This window comes from Ambystoma mexicanum, chromosome 12 (assembly GCF_040938575.1).
Source record: "Ambystoma mexicanum isolate Mex_15411 chromosome 12, UKY_AmexF1_1, whole genome shotgun sequence".
Lineage (NCBI taxonomy): Eukaryota > Metazoa > Chordata > Amphibia > Caudata > Ambystomatidae > Ambystoma > Ambystoma mexicanum.
Window position 1 is genome coordinate 1,062,032,537 of NC_090936.1, and position 18,335 is coordinate 1,062,050,871.

The 18,335-nt window shown below is 47.8% G+C and overlaps 1 protein-coding gene across 1 annotated transcript in view; it reads left to right on the top strand.

Annotated features, from left to right (window-relative positions):
- Window positions 1–18,335, top strand: part of LOC138514719 (carboxypeptidase A1-like) — a 126,028-nt gene that overhangs the window by 94,050 nt on the left and 13,643 nt on the right. The window contains exons 9-10 of the mRNA XM_069630119.1: window positions 3,718–3,917; window positions 8,217–8,301. Coding sequence (XP_069486220.1) covers window positions 3,718–3,917; window positions 8,217–8,301 — 285 coding nt within the window. The remainder of the gene's footprint in view (window positions 1–3,717; window positions 3,918–8,216; window positions 8,302–18,335) is intronic.

Below are 18,335 nucleotides of genomic sequence, written 5' to 3' on the forward strand. Positions count from 1 at the left end.
CCACAGCCGCCTCCTAGGGTTGAACAATAGGGGCGATAGGGCTGATGCCTGAGGAACCCCACTGGTAATCTTAGTAAAGGCTGAACAGAAAGGTGGGGCAGCCACTGCATACTGCCTGCTTTCTGAGAATGCTTTTATGAAGTTTAAGGCATCGCTTTTGATTCCAATTTAGGAGTCTGGTCAGTGGGAATGCATCACCCGCTATATTGAATGCTGCTGATACAATCTGCATTGCATGTCTCCAACAACTCTCCGATGACCATCCACTTAAGGCCGGTGTTGATGGAGGCATCCCCCCATTCTGTGCAGCAAATCGGGGGGATCTGGCTCTTCTGGGGCTGAGAACGTTATTGCCCTTGACATGTTGATGGAGTTGGCATCCTGGCCATTTGCTCTATTACTTTTACCGAATATGGCAGGTTAGATATTTACTTCATATTGGCTAAGTCTTCTGGATCAGCTTTTTTTTTTTTTAATGGTGTCATTACACTAGCCTTTTTTAGTTTGAGCTATTAGTTGGGACTCATGTGCTACCTATACGCCACAGCTGTTGCCTTGGAGTTCAGCTAGGAGGAAGATGACATGTGAGGAGGAACATACAGCCTATAGGCGTTGCTTGATTATTTACCCACCCATTGACTATCCATATCCATGCTAATCCCTATGGCCATTAATACACACTACCTGACCCTCCCGATCCAAAACACATCCCCATGGGATCTCTTTGAGCTAGCTTTATCAAGCAATAGCGTAACCCTTTAGCTTGTCATGCTATTTCTAAGGAGTCTGCTGAGAGTTAATGGCTTAATTGCAGCTGTAAATGTGCTGCTTGTGTCATATAAACGTGTTAATAAAGTATTCCTTCAGCCAATTGATATATATCGGGTCCTTGCACTGTAACCCTGGTAAACACAAACATTGATAAGGCCTGCGCATCCATAGAAGATAGGCATTTGCAAGGTATCGCTATTTTACACACTATTTTCCAGCTGTTGTCCTCTTATGGCTAGCTAATACCGTTATGGTAGCGCCAAACAATTGCCTATCCCATGCCTACACAAAAGCCAAAACTGTTTACTTTGCCCAGGCTTGGTCATATTTTTAGAGTCTAACAGTGCGAAGGGAGGAGTTAGTGACTGCTGATACCTTTTCAGTGAAACAGACTGCACCATTTGCTCAGCTGCATTGAAACGAGGATGCAATCTGAGGGGGGAGTCTGGCAACTTTAGAAGTCCTTTGGAATATCAGAGGATATGAGCTGCAGGGAGATTGCCAAGAGGTTAGGCATACTTGTGAAGGGCTAAGAAAGCGAGACTGGTTATGAAGCATATAGTGAGCGGTAGCACAAAACAGATGATGACATAGAGTAGGTAGGGCGGAGGGTGGGTAGATGAAGTACAGTGTGAGTGAGGTTGTACATATTAGATAAACACAGAACATGGTGGGTGAAGTGTAGAGGGCATATAGGGGATGAAATGGCACAGGTTGAATGTGTGTCGGTGACCCGTCTTATCTGGGAGTTGAGCGTGGACCTTTCATGGAGGAATGTTCTGCCTCTCCCGGTAGCCACCATGTCGGCTGGTGATGAAATACAGCCAACAGTCAGAAGGCCACTAGGAGGGGAAGACCCAATAGGAGGAAAAATCCAACAGAGTGAAAATCCTCCGAAATTCAGCGACCTGGAAAGCAGAGCGCCAATTGGTGCATGCACCAAGCCGCAGTAAGACTGTCCCACGTGCAACGATAACGTAGCAGGGATTATGGATACGCTGGGAGGGTAACGCTTACTCCTATCCAACCACCACCAACAGCCCCACAAGTGCCAGGTGAAGCTACAGCCTCAAGCCGTGAGAATGTGGTGGGCACAGAGTGGGTGAACAGCCACAGAAGGGGGATCACACAGTGGGGGAGGTGGGGCAAGTGTGAGAGAGGCACATTGTGTGGCGAGAGGTCAGTGTGCAAAGGGGGCACAGAATATGCAAGAGGCACATAGTGGCTGATGAATCACAGAGTGGGTGAGGGGCGCAATGTGGGTGATGCCAGTTCGGAGGAAAGGGCACGCAGCGGGTGAAGGTATTCATATTGCAGGGGGGGCACGGGATGGTTAAGCGGACCTAAAATGGACACATTTCCCACCCATTGGGCTCCAGGATGCACATTTCTCCACTGTCAAACTAATGTGTCCTAAACATCTTGGTATCGACACCCCACTGTGCCACGCTGCAACCACCTGCAAACACCATTTACACATCTATGCAAGTTGATAGCGATGTTACTGTTTTAACATGCTTTAATACAGTAGTTACCACTGGTTCTCAAGCATTCATTGGGGCGAAAGCAGAATGAGCCCCCACAAGCTGGTCCCAATCATCTACTATTTGAAGGGTGATCACCCCTCTTGCCTGCCCTCCAAGGTCTGGACCTATTTTCATCCCTGCCAATGGGGGTATGATTCCTGATCCGGGCATGATTCCTGGCACACTAGTTAGATGATGGGCATAGTATCTAGCAAACTAAGATAGAGGATAATTGTGGGAGCAACATACCCGATGAAGACTTTATTATTTGACCAACTTGTGTGTAACGGGGGCATGCGATTGTTACTAGCACAATGACTACTTACGATGGACCGTTATTATTGGCACATAGAACTATAAGCATTGTTTCAGCATTTTCCATCCATATGTTATTTTGCCAAAGGTCTGCCCCATCATATAACTACTCTGCCAATAATCGTGGTCCATCATATAGTCATTGTAACAGTAACACCCTCCCCCGCCGCTTTACATGAACATTGGTCAAATAATGATGTCTGCATCAATGATCATTTCCATGTGGTTTCATAAACCATACTTACTGTGTTAACTTTTAGTTTGGCTCTTGTTGGTCATGCATACCTTTTTTCTTTTAATTTACTCCACCTCTCTCCCTTCCACTACCTCCCTGCCAGACCTCTTCTCCCAATACCAGGCCTGCACGCATGCACAAGTACATCTATTGAACGGAGCATAGCACAGGGGCAATGCACTGGTCTTCGAAGCAAGACCACACAGAGCAACAGAGGTTTGAATCCCAGATCCACGCTTAGAAACCTAACTCAGGTATGGTATTAGGTGTGTTATATAAAAAAACAATTAAGTAAATAAATAAATGTGGGTCGTATGACCAACAGGAATCAAACTAAAAGTCAACGAAGTAAGTGTGACCACAGATGATCAATTCTTAAATAATGAGGGCCTGAATAAAGACCTTGTGACTGGTGCATTGCTTTGCTTAAAGACTATATAAAAGTGGTGTAGTTTCTGGCAAACTCCACATAGCAGCTGGCACAATAATAATCAGATGAGACATGAAAACTAGCACCAAGCCTTTTCCGAGCTGGACATTGATTAATGGCATAAAGATGATCTGATGGAGCTTGAGTACTGGCACATTGGTCTCGCTAGCTGGGCTTGCTTACTGGCACAATAACTACATGAGGGGCCATGAGTACTGCTCGTTGAATAATGTCTACACAGGAACTATCTAATCTGGCCTGAGTGTTGGAACAGCAGCTATCTGATGATGCATGGATTGTGGCACAATAACTATCTGGTGGGGCACTGCTACATCTGCCACAATATCTGTCCAAGAGCGGTACATCAATGGCACAATAATGATGGCATAGCTATGATACCCATCTGTAATAATGAATTGGGCTCACTTGTTTTTCTACAGGCCCTGGGTCCAGCAGCAATCCATGCTCGGAGACATATCATGGTGCTAGGCCTCATTCTGAGCCGGAGATCCAATCCATCGCAGGTGCAGTCCTCGGCCATGGGAACGTGAAGGTTATGCTCACCATCCACAGCTACTCCCAGATGTTGCTCTTTCCCTACGGATACAAGAAAGAGCACTGCCCAGACCACGATAAACTGGTGAGCTCAGCTTTAAGGGCTGTGCTTCAGAGTGTGACACATTTTCCTGCATCTGCAATGGGTGCCATGTTTGAGTATTCTTATGTAAAGGAGTTGGCCAGGAACTCAAAGAAATCACTGTTAAGAAAGGGACCGGCTTCCGTCGCTGTGTATTTCCCCCTATGATTGGTACACGTACAGTGCTCGCTTGTCTCCTGAAGCTAGGCCTGCACTCAATAAATACCCTAATTATAATAATAATAAAATATTAAGAGGGCGAGAGAAAGATAACATGCAGGAGGTAGATCACGCAAAACAGAGATTAATTAATGAAGGAAGAAAAAAGGAAAAAGAATTTGATGGAGGAGAATATGTATATGCAAGAAATGAGAAGAAAAAAGAGATGAATTATAAAAAGAAAGGCAAAGTAAAACTCGACAAGGTGAGAGAATTGAGTGAGGGAAAAAGGTAATGCAGAAGTACAGGAAGCATGTAATTGTAAATTGCAATTGTTTATTTGTAAAACACTTATACACAAGTGAAGTGCTTCAAAGTGCTTGTAGGCTACGAAGGAGGCGAAGGTGAATAAGGGAAGAGCAGAGGCTGAATGACAGGAGACAGACATAAGTGGGCTGTATACTCAGGGAACAAGGAAACATGGGAACAGCAAAATAATGTGTCACTCTAGTTACTGTCACCCACATATCCAGTCTTTGATGGCATGATACCACAATAGAAAAATCAGTGTCCTGCCCGCAAATAAGGTATTACGGAGTGGACAAGCAGTGGGTACTGTAACAGCAGGATTGGAAGTCAATGTGTTCATAAAAAACCGAGCAAAAAGGTAAATCTCCCTTCGAACAGAGCACTCAAAGGGCAGAAGAGCGAATCTTGAATGAGAAAAAACACCATAAACCAGGAATCTAGCAGTACCTAACTTCACGTGTCACCACCATTGCGACATTTGGACTGGGTGCATTTTTCTTCTTCACTCCATTTGGGCATGGTGTGCACGGTGGCCCGCGTTAAGGGGATTTATGGTGCAACCTCAACCTGCCTGGGAAGCTGGTGGCATCACAGAACACCACTACATGACACCTTTCACTATCCAATGTATTCAGCAGCAAAAGCTCTCAAGCTGATAGCAAAAGTGGGAATTAGGATGGATTCACTTAGCACTGTGTTCATGGGTTGAGAGGCACTGACCCACAGCCAGGCTTCAGGCTTTCCCTTAAGATTTCCATCAATTATCTAGTGGTTGCAGCGCCTCGGGGGTCAAACTCAGCTCTTAAGAGGAGAGAAGAGTGTTTTAAGAATACTTAGTACCACTAATAGCATTAAATACGGGGATATGCATACATAAATGTCAGCAAAATATTACTTTATCTTCTGTGAAGGTCAATAAAATGATGTACAGGTTACAGGTAGGTAGACTTGCTAGTGTGTCTTGAGAGGTCTGGGTCACGTGCCTACTGATTAGGTTCACTAATAATGCTTAAAGTTGAAATTGCCCTTCAAGTCCCATGTTCGACAGCTAATCCCCCAGGAGCAAATTGGCATCTGTAGTCGCTTCAATGCAAACTAGTCTCTCATAGAAATAGAAAACAATCAGGAGAAATGAAGTAGCTTCTGATTGCCTGAGTGGAACACTGGTCCTGATGTTGCGACACTCACAATGTAATGTATAGGCCCAATTTTAAAGGTAGGTCTACGGTTCTGTATTGTCCAGATGCCTCTCTGGAGGCATCTAAATGTAAGGGAACCTTGTGGTCTGAAATGTACAGATGTTTCCAGTCACCAGCTGTCAGCATTTTGGGTCCTTGCAAGATTGGCAGTCATTGCTGGTGGTTCCCAGTCTCCTGTGATCCAGGTACAGTTACGCTAGTAATGAAGTTCTGCAGGTAGCTGGTCTCTGGAAGAGCCATTGAAGAAGCCACTGGGGTAAAGCAAAGATGGCCGTGCTGCTGAGCGGTGAAGCTGTCTGGTAACAGACGTCACAGTTCCTGTTACCAGTGCCTCTACATTTCTTTCACAGTTATTAGGTTTTATGTTATCTTGGGGTCTGTCTGGTACCGATTATCTGGCCATCATGTGCTCTGGCCTCTTCATGTCAGGTCCATTTTGGGACGAGAAGCAAGGATTTATTTTGGTGCAGTGTACGGTTGAGGCTTAAACAAGACCGGGCCAAGGGAGGAACCACTTCTTCGTTCTATCTGTTGTCAGCAGACACTGATAGAGCATACCCAAGAGGTCCTTCTTGGCAATATGCAGTCGGGCAATGCTCCCACAGGGTCCTCTTCGGTTCGCCTTCCCTTCCGTAGGCACTCAACCCCAAACTCAGCTTCTGTTGTACCCAAGTAAGAATGTGCACGCGGTATGCTGTGTGATCATTAACTTTGAGCTACGCTAACCTTAAGAGGCTTAGCATCACTCAGAGGCACGTCACTGGTGAGGCCACAGGCTGTTATTGATCAGGAGGAAAGTCTGCAAACCGATCATGGAACAAGCAAAAAGCACAGAGCCCTCTTGCCAGAGGTACAGGTTAGGATATTCGACCTCTTAATAGTGCAAGATGCAGGAACAAGATTGAAGCAAACTGAATTAATTATTCACTTATAACGCCAGGTGATAACTAATATTTTATATCTCAAGATGCCTGTATAAGCAAATGTCAATCACCGTTGGGCGATTTAGCATTAACTGCATGAACTGAGTTATAGGTGCATCTGAACCTCAATGTCTCAATGTTGAATATGCTCCTGTGATGGCTCAGTTGGTAAAATGTTTGCTCCGTAGCCTGATGGTCACACGTTGAAATCGTCATGCATGTTCTTTTTATTTTAACTGATTGAAATTATAATGTTTTCATCCGAGAATGCACCATGACATTGATGGCCAAAATGAAATGACCAGGCAGCATGCTTCTAATTTTATTTCGTAAATCATTTCTTGGTGAGTGAAAGACCTCAGGCTGAGCAGGATTGTATGATAATAGGTCTGAGATGGTTCTGTAGAAGCAATTCACCACTGAGAAGGGTCAGTAAGTCTGGTGTGTAGTGCTTTGTTCAGCTGCTGATGGTTCTGCGTACTTCTGCTGTGGTGTGTGTAGTGTCCTGCATGCAGTGAGAACATTGAATGTTGCTATGTGTGCCTGTGTTGTAAGTATATAGGAGGAGTTTCCAAGGATGTCACTTGGTGTAGATGAGGGAAGTTGGATGATCAAGTGGCTGCTTTCTAGAGCAGGGGTCTGCAACCTTTGGCTCTCCAACGTCCATCAGTCGTAAGCAACACCAGCAATGGTGAAGTTTCATGGGAGCCATAGTCCAAAACATCTGAGAGCCACAGGTTGCAGATCCCTTTTCTAGAGAGTCTCTTAATTGTCTACCTATCTGCTGCTGTAACTACAATAACAACTTGTTTTACACATTCCGGAGTACTGCCTGGATCCTGGTCTGCCTCCAATATTGCATGATACTTTCATGTGCATTACATTTTCACCTTACATTTTGTCTTGATTCACCTAACATTTTGTCTTGATTTTGGCCTGATTCACCTTACATTTTGTCTTGATTCACCTTACATTTTGTCTTGATTCACCTAACTTTTTGTCTTGATTCACCTAACTTTTTGTTTTGATTCAACTTACATTTTGTCCTGATTCACGTTACATTTTGTCTTGATTTTGTATTGATTCACCTTACAATTTGTTTTGATTTTGTTTTGATTCACCTTACATTTTGTCTTGATTCACCTAACATTTTGTCTCGATTCACCTTACATTTTGTCTTGATTTTGGCCTGATTCACCTTACATTTTGTCTTGATTCACCTTACATTTTGTCTTGATTCACCTAACTTTTTGTCTTGATTCAACTTACATTTTGTCCTGATTCACGTTACATTTTGTCTTGATTTTGTATTGATTCACCTTACAATTTGTTTTGATTTTGTTTTGATTCACCTTACATTTTGTCTTGATTCACCTAACATTGTGTCTCGATTCACCTTACATTTTGTCCTGATTCACATTTTGTGTTGATTTTGTTCTGGTTCACCTTACAATTTGTCTTGATTTCGTTTTGATTCACCTTACATTTTGTCTTGATTCACATAACATTTTCTCTTGATTCACATAACAATTTGTCTTGATTCACCTAACATTTTGTCTCGATTCACCTTACATTTTGTCCTGATTCATATTTTGTCTTGCTTTTGTCCTGATTCACCTTAAATGGTGTCCTGGTTCATATTTTGTCTTGCTTTTGTCTTGATTCACCTTACATTTTGTCTTGATTCGCCTTATATTTTCTCTTGATTCTAGAACACTCTTGCTAAGGAGGCAACGGATGCATTGGCCAAATTGCATAATACCAAGTACACCTTCGGGACCACCTTAGAAACCATCTGTAAGTGATGCTGTCTGGGTTCCCCAAGAGTTTACTGGGAAGTGCCCCTCAGTGACTAAGAAAGGGAGGAGAATGGAGAGTTCTTCGGAATTGATGTCATGCTTTTACCTATCAATTGTGAGGTATGGGAAATTCGTTATTTGAGTGGATTGCAAGACGAGTACAGTTCCCAGACACACTTCTTCTCCAACCTCATAAGAGAGATGGTGGCCCATTTGTTTGCTATGCATCCCAAAACTATATGTGTACAAAAGCACACACACTACATATATACATATATGTACTGTGTGTTGCACAGCGTAAGTAGGTCATAACCTCCAATCAAAACCTTCCCCATCACATAATGGTAACACTAAATTCTCCCCTGAAACATCCTTGACATGCACCTAATGTCTCCAAACCAGAATATCGACAAAATAGGAATTGTCTAATTTCATCATCCAGTACTTTCACCATAGCAAATGTACTTGTGAAGTGCAGTGCACATTTTGGGAGTATAGACCGATGTCTATCACTACCCAACCCATGGTGCTCTTTTTATTCACCTTGGAGGGGTGAAGGGTTGAGCAGGCTTACTGGCCTTTGACCCTGTGATATGCTGGGAAATTCAGATCCCTGTAGCCGATGTACCAGTCCATTGCGTCACAGACCCAACGTATTTTCTGACCAGGATAATGTGACGTTTTAAGTCCATTCATAGCATATGAGGTGGCACACATTTGATGGTGTGTTTGGACAACACTTTCCCTGTCATTATCACAGTACGGCGAAATAAAGTACATTTCGGCATTATTGCTGGAGACATTTTTGTGTCGGGTATGTGACTTGATGCATTGCACAGTCAGTGGTTGGATATTTGGGTTTTTTGCCCCATCTTGTCTGGTTGCTGGTTCCAGGAATGGTGTTATTCTTACCCCTGGCTTTTGAAAGACACTTGCTGCCACAACACAGAAGAAGTACACCTGCGAAAGCTTTTGGTATCCCGGCGACACGTGTGAGACGATTTTTCCAATTTCTTTTCTCTTTTTAATGTGAAAGTTTTACAATTACACAAATAAATAATTTATAAATCTTTCATAAATATGTCTTCAGTATGGGATTCCTTAAAAGTCCCAAACGTTATCACATTGTGTATCATAGGAATTCTTGGTAGGGAAAGTTTCATGTGTTCCCCACATCTGGCCACTCAGATGTTGACGTCATTGCCACGCGTGCATTTCTCTTCATAGTCATTGAACCAGAACTCTCTTAAATCAGAGCCTCTTTTTGCTTTCATTTACGTAGAATGCATATTCTTCCTATTGTATTTTGAAGAACAATGAAGAAGAGTATTCGTTGATCTAGACTACTTTTGGATCAAATACAAGAACTGCTGTGGGGTTTTACTGAGGCAATAATGGAATGCTTGAGGACTGTCCTGGCCATTGACAGTCCAAGAGCCTGAGTTGGGAGGTCAAAGCGTTCTGAGGGCATTCTACAAGTGGTAAAGGTTGTTTCCTGGAGGGACAGGTATAGGTGGACATGTGTGGACACAATCAGTATGAATCTGTTGTTACCCTCGCAGAGTACCGGCATATATATAGTGGACCAAGACATTGGGTAAAGCTCCTGTGCCTGCTGTAACATGGCATCTAGTGGACTTTATGTGTGTTTTACTCTACAAAACCGATTGCAAACTGTGTGACTTTTTACCTAATTTATCACAGAAAGTACAGTGTAAAATGCACCATTTTCATCAATTATTTTAAAACTATTCTCTGGGGAGAACCGCCTCCCCCGCATCCCCCAAGCACCACGTCATTGGTTTGCGCTGCGTCACTGTGGCCGGTCACTCCTGCACATTCAGAGAGTCCACATTTCCTGAAACCTGTTTCAAGTTTTCAGTTGCAACACATCGTCAAAGCAGCCGCATCCTGGATTACTGTAGAGATCAGCAATGAAGTGTATCATCATCTCCTAGGCCAGCCAGCCTATGAGGGAGCCGCCTTCTCTGGAAGATGCTGGCTAGGAAATAGCAGCAGCAGAGGCATAGCGCCTATAAGGACATATGGAGAATTTCGGGGAAGAAGGTGCTTCTGAAAATCTGATCGGGTTACAGTAGAGAAATTCACATGTATAGCTTGACTTAGGGGTAAGCATGCTGTCAGACCTTGTGGTCAGGTCTGTTTCAAATCATACTTAGCAGAGAGGTTGGCCCAAATTAATATCTAGTGGTCTGTACGCAGGTTCCTCGAGCTTAACACTGCCTTCTGGCTGCTTCAAATAATTTCAATTATTCCTAGTATGGTTTGGGCACAGAGTTGAGATTGTATTAACGGCCCGGAGGTGAGTATTATGCCATAATATCTTTTCTTTATTTTAAACAGCAATAAGTATTCAAATCCTTCAACTAATGCAGGAGGAAAATATCAGTCTATAATAAAAACTGATGACAGACCAGAGTTCAAAGTGGGCGGGAACTAACGGATAAATCCTTCCCTTACTTTATGTGATTCGGAGTACTGTTCTGGAAGGCCAGTTTGCTTTGATTTGTTTAACTTCTCCCCTAGTGGGGTTTTGAACCTGTGCCTTGCCAATAACAACCCAGTGTTACATCTAATTGCGCTATCTTGCAGGGGATGAATCAACTTTGTTTATTTTCATAGACTACTGCAACATAAAACCCGTTCCCAAACAGTCAGAAAGCCCAGCTCAGCAGCGATCTGTAAATTGCTGTAGTTGCAGCCACTGACGTATTTATAGTTAGGCCGAGCAGGCTGTGGCCTAGAGTGGCAGACTGTTATTGGGAGCTGCACACTGCAGCAGGCTGTGAGGGTCAAAGAGTACGGACAGAACAGGAGTGATGAACTTCCCAGAAGCTAGAACACACTCAGTACGGACAATGAGCGGTGCACCAAAGCAGCGAGAACCAGAGCAGGAAGGGCGTGCTCCTCTGAGCGGTCTTTCATTCCGGCTTCCAGCATCGGTTAATCTCGAAATTTCATGATTGAATTTCAGGTATGTTAAAAGTTAAATAAGTTCCTGCTTTGGATAGAAGATTTAATCAGCTTCCCTGTATTGAACAGGATGTGTAAACTTACTGAAACTTTATCAAACAGCATAACGAGGTCTTTACAAAATCAAACGCACTACTCGTGTCGCGGGGCCGCTCCCTTTATTTATATGAATGCGCGACAGCAGAACGTTACCGGTGTGCCACGTTGTTGAGGGTGACTGGCGCCCCCCGCGCGCTTCGCCGTAAGCCCTGGCCCCAAGAACTCAGACCAACACGTCCGTCTTGGTTCGGGCTTCCCGGGGGCTCTAACGCGGCCGGGAACGCCCCGTTTATTTATACTGCATGCGACGGCGAGCAACGTCACGCAGCCGCGTGCGCGCCCGTCATCGGGCAGCGCCACACTCCTCCTTTTTCGGGGAGAACCAACAACTATCATTGAACTATTCACTGCAAACTATATAACACTGCAATTGAAACAAGTCATGAGAACAATGGGACAACGAAAACAAATCACACAACCCCTGTTCCCTGAACACCCCTTTATTGGCATCCACCCGGGTCCCCTTAGCTAGACTTTCTCACCCTCTGGATCTTCAGCCAATTGTCCCAGCACGTAATCTGGTTTCCCCCGCCCAGTCCTCTGGGGGTACCTCCGGCTCGCCTCCGGCACGGGTGATCTGTCTGCCGACAGACCCCGAACCGGGGACTCCGGCATGCAGGGTGGGTCTCCCTCGTTCTCCAGGACTCCTATCAGGTCCGGGTTAGGAGGTGGGTCAGTTCTAGGGTCTCTGATCTTTTTGAAGAAACTCACGTTGCACGTCACTTCCGACCATCCATCCGACGTAGTCACCATGGAGCCCCGGACAGCCACGACATCCAGTGGCTCAGGCTCGTACGGCAAAAAGAGTTTTCCATGCGGGTGTCGATTGCGAATGAGAACCTCATCGCCCGGCTCCAGCTGTTGTGGGCGAAGCCCCCTCCGCACATTTTCTTGCTCAGTTCTTGCTTGCCGGTCCATCTCGACTCGTTGGTGGTCAATCACCGCAGGTTCTCGCTCTCCGACCTCCGGCAACAGCCCTCGCGGACACCTTCTGAACATTGCCTCTGCTGGGGCCACCCCCGTGGACGCATGTGGCGTGGTGCGGTATACCCTGAAGAATTGGTACAGGGCTCGCTGTAGGGACTGCCCCTGTCCTTGGGCAATTCTAAATGTTTTATTGAGGGTCCTCATCAGGCGTTCCGCCTCCCCATTCACTCGAGGCCACAGAGGCATGATCTTCCGGTGCACCACCCCGCAGCTCACCATCAGTTCAGCAAATCGTTCACTCTGAAAGGGCGCACCATTGTCCGAACACAGCGTGTGAGGGAATCCGTGAGCCGCGAACAACTTCTCCACCGCCACTACCACGTGTTCAAACGCCACGGACTCCACGAACTCCACCTCGGGGTACCGGGAGTACTCGTCCACCACGACTAGGAAGTGGGTGCCCATGGTGGTGGACCCAAAATCGGCATGAACCACCTCCCACGGCGGCTCCCGCTGTAAGGACGAGGCTGCCTGACACCAGACACAAGCCGCCACAAATTTGTCCACCTTGCGTTCCAGCTCGGGGAGCCACACCTTCATCCGGAGGTGGGCCTTGGTCTTGGCGGCCTCCTGGTGGCCCCGGTGTGCCAGCGCGATCACCTCACCCACCTTTGACTGGGGAACTACAATCAGATCACCCCGAAGTAGCAGGCCCGACGCCGAGAAGGACAGTTCCTCGCGAACCTTCCATAGTTGTTCTAGACCAGTCCGGGCCTCCTGAGTGCGTCCCGCCAGGGGGGCCTCGAGCGCTGACTTCCAGGAGCCTTGCTGCATGGACTGCCTCAATACTTTGAAGCACTCATCCTGTGCCGCCGCAGCCTCTAGCTCCTGCAGAGGCATGGCATTCGGCGTGGCTGCCTCTACCACGACTTGGACATGCTCCTCAGCTTCTTGCTCACAGATGTCACGGTCTCCTTCTCCAGGCGCTCCAGGGTGTCTGGATAGGTAGTCGGCTGCGTAGCTCAAGGATGGCCGGTAAACCAGGGTCACCCCTCACTCCAAGAGAGCCAGCATCCACCTCTCAATGTGTGCCGGCGGTTTGGATGACGACCCCGCTAGGATGGGCAGCAGAGGTTTATGGTCAGTAACCACCGTCACCGGGCGTCCGAGTACATACAGCCGGAAATGGCGACATCCCCACAGCACCGCCAGAGCCTCGCGCTCAATCTGCGAGTAGCGTTGTTCGGCGTCTGACAGCGCTTTGCTGGCATATGCGACTGGCCGGACGCCGCCATCACGGTCAATCTGTGTCAACACCGCACCCAGGCCGAATGGGCTAGCATCAACGATGATCTCCGATGATAGGGCGGGATCAAAGAATGACATCGTGTCCTCGGCCGTGAGGGCGCCCCTAATGTCATCAAAAGCCGCCTGTTCGGGCGGACCCCAATTCCAGACGGTGTCCTTTCTTGTCAGGGCCCGGAGGGGCTCAGACCTGGATGCCAGGTTCTTGATGAACCGGCCACAGTACGTGACCATGCCCAAAAAGCTTCGCACCTCCGACACAGATTCCGGTGGTTGGGCCTTCTGTATGTCCAGTACCTTTTTTGGGTCAGGAGACACCCCCCCTCCCTGAACACAAACCCGAAGAACTCCAGGGAGAGGCGCAGAAATTCGCACTTCTCCTTATGTAATGTGAGTCCCAGCGACTGCAGCCTCTCGAATGTTTTCACCAGACGCCTCAGGTGGTCCACCTCCGTCCTTGCGAAGACCAGAATGTCGTCGCTTATGTTTAGGACGCCCTCGAGGTCAGCTAGGGCACCCCGAATGATGTTCTGGAATACTTCCGCGGCCGAGGACACCCCAAAACTCAACCTCTTGTAGCGATATAGTCCACGGTGCGTGGTGAAGGTGGTAATGTACCTCGAGTCGGGGTGGAGGACGACCTGATGATATCCGGCCCTGAGGTCGAGCTTCGAGAAGAACCGAGCACCCTGCACCTCCGCAATGATGTCATCCAGCGTCAGTGTGAGGTGCCTCTCTCTCTTGATGGCCTTGTTGGGGATTCTCATGTCTACGCAGATCCTGACTGCGCCAGGTTGTTTGAGTTTCCTTGCCACCACTATGGGGGACACGCAGGGAGTCGGTCCCTCCACCTTCTCGATAATGTCTAGATCGACGAGGCTGTCCAGTTCTTTGTCTACCTGCTCACGGAGGTGGAAAGGTACCCTCCGATGTTTGAGGGCCACCGGCTGTACCGACTCATCAATGTGCAGCCGCACCGGCTCCCCGGCCATCTGCCCAATCCCCTTGAATAGGGCATGATGCTTCTCCAGCAAGTCATTAATGCCCTCTAGGTAGACGGAGTATGCGAAGCTTACGATGCCGAGAGCCTCCGCCGCTGCACAACTCAACAAAGTGTTCTTACTCACTGGAGTCACGTAGAAGCGGGCTGTGATGTGGGAGCCATCGTGTTCCACTTTTGCCACAAAGGCCCCGTCCAGAGGGATGGGCTCCACACCACTGAACGCGAAGATGCGGGCCTTTGGCGTGACCAGCCTGGGCGGCTGATCCATGGCATTGTAATGTTCTCGGGCCATGACGTTACCGATGCTCCTGTGTCCACGAGTACAGGGACCGGAGACTGGTTCACTTCGACCACGCACCTTGGTTGATGTCGATTCCTGCCCCTTAGAAGCTCCACACTTGAGACAAAGAATATGTTCTCTTCATCTTCTTCTTCTGCTTCTTGCGCCTGAGCCTCCTCCCCGCCCTGGTCCACCTGGGCGACATTGGACGGCCGACCTTGGCGAGTGGAGACCGCTCGGCCCTGGCCCCTTGGCACCAGTACGGGCAGGGCCGCCCTACACACCCTTGAGAAGTGGTCTGGCAACCCGCACTGCCCACATATCTTTCCAGCTGCAGGGCACTCCGCTGGGTGAGGCAGGTCCTATCCGCATTTTTGGCAAATCTCGCCTGCCCTCCCAGCTCTGTCCCGTGTGCCGCCGCCATATCTCCTAGCACCTCTCCCCCCTCGCCACTTCGCGCAGATCTCTTCAGTTTTAATGGGGCGCGACCCGGCCTCCATTCTTGCCGCTCTCGCCTCTGACACCTTGTGGCTCCTTCCTAGCTCAAGGATGCGCTGGAGCGTTATCCCCGGCTCCCTCAGCACTTGGCGCCTGAGCTTGCCTGATGAGCACGCCTGGATAAGCATGGTCCTGATCATGTCCTCTGCATCGCCCCAGGCGCAGGCGAGCGACAGACGCCTTAGGCGCCCATAGAACGTGTCCAAGGTCTCGTCATCTTTTTGTTTGGCAGAGAGCATCACGAATCGCTCATAGTCCGCGTTGGCCAAGGGCAGAAAATATGCCTGGAGGGCGGCCTTTGCATGATCGTAGGTTCCATTCCCTTGTGGCAAGGATTCAAAAATCTCCTGGACAGAGGGCCCTGCCGAGTACAACATTGTGGCCAGCCTGGTGTCATCATCGACCACTTGCGCAGCCCTGAAATACATGTCCAGGCGGTCCACCCACCTTCTCCATCGGGGCCCCAGGCTGGATGGCGGGCCCGACACATCGAATTCGGGGATGGGCTGCAGGGCAGCATGCGCACGTACCTGCGCCATAGCAGGCGCTGCCTGCTGAACACCAGGAGCAGCAGCAGGTTGAACTGGGGGTTGAAGGGCGGGAACCGCTGCCTGACCATCTGCTGGAGCTGCTGGTTGCTGCATTGGAGGTAGAAGACCCTGCGGGGCCACTGGTGCACAAGGATGAAACTGCGCCGCCACACCGTGTGCTCCGTCCCGGTCCTCGGTGTCACTCATGAGTTTGAGCGCACAGGCACTCCCATAATGCTGATAGGGGCCGCAACTCAAACATTCAGCCCAAAGTGATCCTCAGCCTGGACCACCCCTGGATGCAGTGACTCCTGCCACCTCTGTGATGATGAAGAGGATGAAGATAGATGGAGTCACCAGGATGATGATGAAGGGGATGAAAAAGCAGAATGCCTTTGTGTGTTCCAAAAATTGGTAGCCAAAATAGTAACTGGATTCAGCAGGCCCAGTCAAGATAGGCCTTCTCCTAGCTTCCACTCGACGTAGGAAACCCAAAATTGAGTCGATGCACTAAACGGGCATACCTCCGTGTAGATGTAACTGTCAGCTACTGAAATGTCCAAAAATTAGGCCTGGGGTCGTTTCAGGGCCCAAACCGGAGCTCCTTGAAATCCCACAGCCGTTGCACAAAATGGCCGCCAGCCGCGTGGGCAACGCACTACCCGCGGCATGAAACGAAGTCTGTCCTTCAACCTCGTTCCTGTGAAAAATTATTCCGATTATCACCGCCTGGCCCGGGCATCGTTTCCCCCACTCGTCGCCACTGTTGAGGGTGACTGGCGCCCCCCGCGCGCTTCGCCGTAAGCCCCGGCCCCAAGAACTCAGACCAACACGTCCGTCTTGGTTCGAGCTTCCCGGTCGCTCTAACGCGGCCGGGAACACCCCGTTTATTTATACTGCACGCAACGGCATGCAACGTCACGCAGCCGCGTGCGCGCCCGTCATCGGGCAGCGCCACACATGTGACCTCATCACAGAAACCGGTTAAATGTTTTCATTGAGTGCATACTCAAAAACGTTCGCATGAAGAAAGGGCAAATCACACAACGGGATAGGGGAAGGTTATATCTCTATTTTCAGGCCCCATGCCTGACAGTTTGCGTGCATGTTCTAGCCGTCGTGTAAAGCTAGCGCCGCACGTGCACCATGACAAACATTTCTGTGTAGAGAGCAAAGCCCCTTAATGTCAATAACACGTGCACAAGATGAGCTTGATGACGGCATCCCCGTGACCCCACCCATCACTGCAATATTATTTGCACCTAAAAACGTAGCCACATCTGTAAAAACATTATTTTGCTCAATATATCATATGAGGAATAACATTGATCAAAATATACATCCCTGGGGCCCTGAATCTTTTGGCACCCGTGTACAACAAAGGAGATCATCCCCCCGCCCCTATTTATAATGCCTGCTGGAAAAAAAAAAAATCTTTCAAAAAAGAGAATGGCTAACTGTCAGAAACACATTTTATTGATGTATGCACGACTTTAGCTCATCTACCTTACATTGCATATGGTAGTGGAGGAATCCTGCAGATTGGGTAATTATATCTGCCTGTCTCAAAATTCAATTTGCTGCCCGTTTTAAGTAGCAACGGCATCCTGGGAATATGTTTCTTGTTGAAGTAAAGTATACTTGTACTTACAAATCTTATATTATGAAATGTGATAATCACAAAATAAACCTCATTTTTAATTTTGGCTATTAGGTTGCACTGAAAGAGCTATGAGACGCCTAAACTATTTTCTTGAAAAGTGACGGTAGATGACAAGTGAGTTGGAAGAAGAAGCAACGTGTTTAGTTTAGTTTAGTTTGTTTATTTGTATAGCGCAGCCAAACCCTGGGGTAACTGGGTGCATTAGACTTATGGAACAACATAGGTTACAGAAAGGTTTCACATGCAATACAGTGCAGATGATAGTAATAAATACAATAAATGGCATGAGGGACAAGGTTACAGGATGGTCTGAATCAGTGGATAGCGCCAGAATTATAAGGTGGACCGGGTTACAGAGTGGTCCGAGTCTATGGATAGCACATGAGTTACAGTATGAAGGCAAATAACAAATTATTGCTGAGCAGGGAGCAAAGCCTTCACCTTGGCTCTGAACGACCAACGTGGGCGTTGTTTGGGTATTTACCCACCCATTGGCTGCCCCTGGAAATGCTAGTCCCCTTGGCCATTCCCATCCACTTCCTGACCCGCCCCGTCTAGAAGACATCCCGCTGAGATCTCTTTGAGCTCGCACTATCATCAAAAGTAGTTTTGTGAAGACCCTGACTGTGTTGTTTCAAAGCCGTCTCCGACTACGAATGGCTTAATTGCAGCTGTAAAGCTGTAAATGTACCTCTTGTGTACTAAAAGTGACTAAACCAAGCGTACCATCGAC